Source organism: Sinocyclocheilus rhinocerous, unplaced genomic scaffold (genome assembly GCF_001515625.1).
Source record: "Sinocyclocheilus rhinocerous isolate Xijiao unplaced genomic scaffold, SAMN03320098_v1.1 scaffold62, whole genome shotgun sequence".
In the NCBI taxonomy this organism is placed as follows: Eukaryota; Metazoa; Chordata; class Actinopteri; order Cypriniformes; family Cyprinidae; genus Sinocyclocheilus; species Sinocyclocheilus rhinocerous.
In genome coordinates, this window is record NW_015656585.1 from 1,113,803 (window position 1) to 1,121,590 (window position 7,788).

Here is a 7,788-nt window from a genome sequence, read left to right on the forward strand (position 1 = left end):
TATATATATATATATATATATATACTTATACAGCCTTTCCCATTTTCATTTTGTTTAACTTAATGTACTAAAATAACTAAAATTATTTTTTAAAATTCTATAGATATTTTAAAAAAATGTAATAAAAATGATAAATCACCCCAAAAAATACTAAAACTTAACTAGGGTGATCAAGACCCACGTGTATCACCATGAAGGAGTTTATTTTGGGACAGCGACCGCCTGATTGTATATATGCTTATACAACCTTTCCCATTTTCATTTTGTTTAATTTGATGTACTAAAATAACTAAAACTAAAATAAAAATTGAAAAAATATAGATATTAAAAAAAAAAACGAATACAAATGATCCATCACCTAAAAAATACAAAAACTTAATTAAAATGAAAATAAAAAATAATTCAAAATATTTATAGAAACTGTAGTAGTATTTCAGTGATACTAAAATAACACTGATTACACAGCTCACTAAAAAAATAAATAAATAGATATGAAATAATGATTTTAAGTTAATTATTTTTATGAAGATGGCATCATATATCAAAACAAGAGGGAGGGAGTCCGCTTTTTGATACAAGACATTTAAAAGTAGCGCCGGTTTCAAGTGTACTAATGTACAGTTTTGCAATAGATGACAGCAAATAATATCAGGATGGCCAAAGTCAGTTGAGCTGGAAACTAAATAATTAAAAATGTATCAATAAATAAATAAACCAACTGGTTTTAGAGTCTCACATGCTTTCTTTTGCATGTTAGGAGGACCACTTCCTGGACACCTGTTTCGGAGCTATTGGACGGGATTCTCTAAATTCTTCCAGGCCAATTTCCAGTTTAGCTGAGAACCCTACTCAGATAAAGGAAATGTTTGATACAGTGTCATATGATAAGGTGGAAAAACACTTTAGCAACGTTAAAACATTCTCACCATTTTGAGTTATTTTATTTAATCAAATTGATCTGCTTTACTACTGAATATTTTAGGGAGCATGTATTCTCCATATGCTGAGGAATTTCTTGACAAACGAAGGCTTTCAGAGTGGCATAATTCGGTACCTTCGGAGGTTCAGGTACAGCAATGCCAGAAATGAAGACCTGTGGGACAGCCTTATTAAAGTATGTCACTTCTTCATCCCATGCCTTTTTTCTGTCATACATTTATAATCCAGCATCAAAACAAAAACTCACACTCTCTCTTTATACTCTCTGTACAGACGTGTTCTGAGGAGGATTTTACAGCAGGAGAATACTGTTACAGCAGTACCCAAGCCACTAAAAATGCGGTAAAGATGTCACATCATGAATAAATGTATAATTCACAGCACTCCATAAACACAGAATGCAGAACATGAATGAGTGTGTTCTTGCACCTTGAAGGTGATACTTCACATTCTGAATATCTCTTTGTGTAACTCTTTGCATTGTAGTATCGTTTTGCTGGGGAGCATATAGACCTGAAGAAAATGATGTATACGTGGACTTTACAAAAGGGCATACCACTGGTCACGGTGAGGCGGCAGGGCAGGAAACTTTATGTTGGGCAAGAGCGCTTCTTAAAGATAGTCCTGCCCAATGATCCCTCATGGAATTCACTTCAAGAAGGGTAAAACCCTACAAAATCACATGGGTTCATTGTTTAATTCAGTAGTTCTTTCAGTCTTGAATATTTATACCACAATTTTAAGGGCAGTAAATACATGACTGATAGGACTCTTCATAACAGAAATGTAAAATTATTTTCCATAGCTACCTGTGGCACATCCCTTTGACATACAAAACAAGCCACTCTGAACATGAGATGAAACACGTATTGACCACAAAATCAGGTAAGATCACATTTATATGCGGTGTTGGAGGCAACCGAGGATAGTTGTCACAAGGTTTGAAGTCTAAAGGTTTTAAAGTTTTAAGTCTAGCCTTAAGTCTAGACAAAAGTTTTTTTTCCATAAATGTCCCAAAACATGTTTCATAATTGTTTTACTGTTTAAATTTATTTAAAAAGCTAATAGGTTATTTATGGCAGGGCCCCTTGTGATAAAATAGCCACTCTGAACATGAGATGAAACACGTATTGACCACAAAATCAGGTAAGATCACATTTATATGCGGGTGTTGGAGGCAACCGAGGATAGTTGTCACAAGGTTTGAATCTAAAGGTTTTAAAGTTTTAAGTCTAGCCTTAAGTCTAGACAAAAGTTTTTTTTTCCATAAATGTCCCAAAACATGTTTCATAATTGTTTTACTGTTTAAATTTATTAAAAAAGCTAATAGGTTATTTATGGCAGGTCCCATTGTGACAACTTACCCACAGTCTTATTTTATTATTTTTTATATACTCTTATACCTATTGTTTTATTAATATTTGGTCATATTTTGTAATATTTTGAATTAGATTTTTTTTTTATTATTATTTTATTACATGCTTTTGTCATTTTTTTAAGTTTTCCAGTTTTACAACCCTGCTTACCCCATATAGTGTAAAAAATCTTTCTGCCTGTAATATTAAATGGCATAAGATGTCTGAAAACTAGCCCTAGTCTCCCCAACACATGTACTGTATATACATATTACTGTACATATACCAATCTGTCCAACCCAGATGTGTTGACGCTAGATGAGGAAGTTGACTGGGTGAAACTCAACACTGACATGAATGGATATTATATTGTCCATTATGATGAGGAGGGCTGGAACGCCCTGACGGAGCTGCTGAGAGTAAACCACACTGCTCTGAGCTTTAAGGACAGAGCCAGCCTCATTCATAACGCCTTCCAGCTGGTCACGTGAGTTAATGTGCAATGCATTGCTCTCATCAACTCATAAAGCATATCTCAGCACACAGGGAAAACAGGAAATTCTATATTAGCTAGCAAAATAAGCATAACTCTATTATCCTATGAGCTCATTTGTAATGCTACTTCTTTTTTGTTTTGTATTATCCAGTGCAGGACGACTGTCACTAGACAGAGCTTTAGATTTGATCGGTTACTTGAAGTCTGAGATCCACAATGTTCCTCTCCTGCAAGGGCTTGGCTATCTGCAATCATTCTACAAGCTGATAGAGAAGAGACACATAGCTGACGTTACTCATAATCTGAAGGTATGACACAAACATTTCCTGGAGTCTAATCGAATTTAATGTCCTCGTTCCTCCACATATCCGTCAAAGAGTCTTTCATTTTAGCAAGGCTGCTTGCAGACCCACCCGTTGAGATCTTCCAAGACTTCTTGTCTGAGTTTTTTTTTCTTCATCTTGTTTGTGTGTATAGCCACTTTACGTCTGGTTTTATCCTGCAGACCTACATCTTGCAGTATTTCGGAGATGTGATTGACAAGCAGACGTGGAGCGATGATGGGACAGTCTCAGACCGGAGACTGCGTGAAGCGGTTCTTTCCCTTGCATGTGATTTCAATTATCCACCTTGTTTGGAAAAGGCTAAGCAGCTCTATAATAGCTGGGTGAAATCCAATGGTACAGTCAGGTGACTTGGCAACAGTATTTGTTTTTATGCAATGGCACCCTCCAATGTATAATCACATTTTTATAATTTGAAATGATTATGGAAATAGATTTCTTAACGGCTGACTATTGCTTTACAAACTATACAGCTTACCCACTGATGTGTCTAAGACGGTTTACATGGTTGGAGCCCAGGATGACAGCGGTTGGGCCTACCTTCTGGAAAAGTATGGTGTGTCCATGTGTGAGACAGAGAAGAGCAAATTTCTCTCAGCTTTAGCAAGCAGCAAGGACTCTAAAAAACTATCAAGGTACATTGTTATCAACAGATTGAAAGTCATATGTATGTATGGTGACCATACGGCCATTTTTACGGGACACGTCCTTGCCAGGATTTCTATATTGCCTAAAATATCCAGGTTTTGGCTGTTTGCACTGTGCAGATCGATCGTTGTATATCACGAGAGCTATAGAGAGCAGATCAGACGGCTCTTTATGCTTTCGAATCGCTCTCGAGGTACTTTGGTGTCATTCAATGATCAGTGCGCAGCGACGCTTCAAGTCGAACGAACAAACAAACATGTGCGCTTATTTGTATCGCTTTGATCGTTCTCTGTAGATCTCATGTTATTGGTCAAACTACTTTGGATGTTTTAGGCAATATAAAAATCCTGGCCAGGACGTGTCCCGTATGAATGGCACATATGGCCACCCTATATGTATGTATAATTATATACCATTTGGGGTCAGTAAGATGTTTCTGAAAGAAATTATTGTTTATTGAGCAACATTGCATTAAATTGATCAAAAGTGACATTAAAGACATTTATAATGTTACAATGTTAGGTTTCCATTTTAAATAAATGCTGTTCTTTTGAACTTTATTCAAAAAAATCATGAAAAATGTATCAATTTTCACAAAAAAATTAAGAAGCACAGCTGTTTTTAGCACTAATAAGAAGAAGAAGAAATGTTTGAGCAGCAAATCAGAATAGAATGATTTCTGAAGGATCATGAGTAATGAATGACTGCTGAAAATTCAGCTTTGTCATTACAGGAATAAGCTGTAATAATATTTCAAATTCTAATAATATTACAGTATTACTGTTTTTACTGTATTTTTGAGCAAATAAATGCAGAGACTTATTTTAGACTTATTTTAAAAGGATAGTTCACCCAAAAATGAAAATTCTGTCATTAATTACTCACCCTCATGTCGTTCCAAACCCGTAAGACCTTCATTCATCTTCGGGGATAGATATTTTTGATGAAATCTGAGAGCTTTCTGACCCTCCACTAGACAGCAAAACAACTGAAACGCTCAAGGCCCAGAAACATAGTAAGGGCATCGATAAAATAGTCCATGTGAAATCAGTGGTTCAAATGTAATTTTATGAAGCTATGAGAATATTACTATTTTAAAGATGTCCTTGCTATTTTTCTGGGCCTTGAACGTGGTAGTTGCATTGCTGTCTGTGCAGGGTCAGAAAGCTCTCAGATTTCATCAAAAATATCTTCATTTGTTTTCCGAAGTTGAATGGAGGTCTGAGGGTGAGTTATTAATTACAGAATTTAAATTTTTGGGTGAACTATACCTTTAAGAACATTACAAAATCCTATTGGTATTATATATGAAATACACAGATAGAAAATGAAATGCAGAATTGTTCAATATGATATATGCAATGCTTGATTTTGGACTTTTATTTACTAGGGGTTAAAATGTATGAATGCAAATGGAAATTTTAATGAGGTCTAACATTATGCAATGCCTTGTATGTCTCCATCTTTCCTGTAGATTATTACAGCTTGGAATGGGTGGGACTGTAATAAAAACACAGAATTTACCCAGTCTCATATACATGGTGGCCAGAAATCCAGTGGGCCATTTTCTAGCATGGGATTTTGTGAAGAAACATTGGAATGAGCTGGTAGAAAAGTAGGTGCCATCCACTGTTTTTTATTTAGGTTAGAAAGGTGCAGTATAACACTAGCTGTGATGTGCTCATTGCCGTGAATATAAGATACTTATGTCTCATTGTCAAAGGTTTCCACTGGGATCTTTTGGAATCAGAAATATAATTGTAGGCACTGTAACTCAGTTCTCATCCACTGAAGAGTTGAGAGAGGTGGGTTGTTTATTTGTTGTTTAGAGGGAATGGTCATCTGTTTTGATGGTTCATTTACAGCATTGCTTTTTGTTCTTTTTGTGTTGAGGTTGAGGATTTCTTCAAGTCCATCACAGAGCAGGTATCTCAGCTGCGTGTCATACAGGTGGCCACAGAAAACGTGGAGAAGAACATTATGTGGCTCACGAGGAATCTAGAGACCATGAGGACTTGGTTGCAGCAAAGACTCAACTAAAATGCAAAAAGAAGACCAACATTTCGCATTATACTACTTTTTTACTAGTATATTGATCAGGATCAGCTCAGAAACTAATGCATGATGTGTTTGCTTTTTTGGTTTACTTAGATATGGACAGCTATGCCGTTTCAAACCTTGAATGGTTTTGTCTTGGTGTTTTCTTTGCCTCTGATTGGTCTCTTGACAGCTGTGCCACATTTTCTAACTAATGTTAATAGGACTCTGCCTATTGATTAGTGGCATAAAATCATACTTGAAGACACTGAACATTAATGAACTGAATAGGGTTTGGAATAAAAATAAATATTTTTTTATACGGGTTGATGCAGCTGAGTCTAGCCTAAAAACAAAAATGTGTTCTTATGAAACATGACAAAGACAGAAAATGTATTAAAATGAGGTATGAAAATAAATTTAAACTTTTGTCAAAAGAACAGTGCTTTTAGTTTTCTATTACTGATATCACTTTTTGGACATTTAACCTTCACTAGTCTTGTTTGTTTGTCATCACAAGTACTTATGTAAACTTTAAAGTATCAGCAAGAAATATTAGTTAAAATATTTGAACTAGAAATTTTGGAATTGATTCAAAAGTGTTTAGCTGTCATTCACCTACAGGCAGAACAAACTAACATGAGCTTAATAAGGTTTGCTTCGCTTTGTTTGCTCCGTTATCTGTCATGCTCAAAACACTGTTTAATGTTGGTTAAGATCATAAGTTATGTGATGCAGCTATTAATAGACCAAAATCCAGCCATTACAAAACTTGATAAAGTAATAACAATTGACAACAACTAAACTGCGGGGCATGAAGATGATGATAAACATGTATGCCTACCATATTTTGGGGTCAAATTTGTACCCAGAAGTGAGCTAAATCTCTCAAAACATCCTTTTGGGAATGTCCTCATTTGTGAAATACTTAGACTAGGTTATATTATTTATAAATAGCTGTATATAAAAACAGTAAAAGTCTATAGAACGTCCCCATTTAGATAAGTAGGCCTAAACGTATGTTTTACTGTCGCTAGGAGGCAGTATTGCTTTACTTCAGTTCACAATAGGCTACATTCAAGCCAGGCATACAGTAATGTAGCTACCAACTAAATCATTAATATTAAAATTATTTAATTTTATTCTTTTTCATTCCCAGGGTACTTAAAATCAGAAAAAGGCCAGCCAAATCAACTGCATCAAGCCAGTGCACAATGATTTTAAAAAAAGCCTAAATATGTAGCAAGCATAAAATTACAAGCATTTTGGTACCTATTTATTAATCTGGTGAGAATGTTGGTTTATCAATCCGGTATTGTATCTCCTATTTGAACTTTTTCCACTGTATATTCCTTTACAATAAACAGTATACTGCTGTTCTAAGAGTACAATGGCCTGACTATTTATAACGGATCCACTGGTGCCCAAATGTGCTGCACACTGCAAGCTCTTGAGAATACACCAGCCTATTGTATTGTGTTTTCACAGAGTCAAATTGTTTGCATGTGATTGTCCAAATTGCTGAAGTGACGCTATTACAGATTTTCTTGTTGAGCATGGCAGTCTGTCTTAGCGCATGGAATCGGCAAACCATTTAAATCAGCAGGAATATGGAGCTATTGGTATGAATTAATCTTTTTATGAACTCTTTTGTTTTGTTTTTGTTTTTTCTTACAAATTAAGACTGTAATCCGCTTTTAAATGAAACCTTTGTAAATTTTTTAATTCAAAGATCTTGTCAATCTTTATGTGTCTGTGGGATTGTATATCTGATGTTGTCTTTAATCATAACATAATCAATATTGCAGGCAGCCATGCAGCAAGGTCAGCTGCTGTATTTCTCTAGGAGTGCAGAAGCTGCGGGGTCTTAAAGGGATAGTTCACCCAAAAATGAAATGGCTGTCGTCTTTTACTAGTTCCAAACCCGTATGAGTTTCTGTCTTCTGTGAAACACAAAATCGGATATTAG

General features: G+C 35.3%; 1 protein-coding gene across 1 annotated transcript in view; it reads left to right on the forward strand.

Annotated features, from left to right (window-relative positions):
* LOC107720206 (endoplasmic reticulum aminopeptidase 2-like) overlaps positions 1-6,220 on the forward strand; it is a 7,464-nt gene extending 1,244 nt beyond the window's left edge. Inside the window, exons 6-17 of the mRNA XM_016527842.1 lie at positions 758-889; positions 983-1,114; positions 1,213-1,281; positions 1,426-1,601; positions 1,745-1,824; positions 2,598-2,781; positions 2,942-3,098; positions 3,296-3,480; positions 3,608-3,769; positions 5,257-5,397; positions 5,506-5,587; positions 5,676-6,220. Coding sequence (XP_016383328.1) covers positions 758-889; positions 983-1,114; positions 1,213-1,281; positions 1,426-1,601; positions 1,745-1,824; positions 2,598-2,781; positions 2,942-3,098; positions 3,296-3,480; positions 3,608-3,769; positions 5,257-5,397; positions 5,506-5,587; positions 5,676-5,822 — 1,647 coding nt within the window. The 3' untranslated portion in view covers positions 5,823-6,220. The remainder of the gene's footprint in view (positions 1-757; positions 890-982; positions 1,115-1,212; positions 1,282-1,425; positions 1,602-1,744; positions 1,825-2,597; positions 2,782-2,941; positions 3,099-3,295; positions 3,481-3,607; positions 3,770-5,256; positions 5,398-5,505; positions 5,588-5,675) is intronic.
* The last annotated feature ends 1,568 nt before the right edge of the window (positions 6,221-7,788 follow it).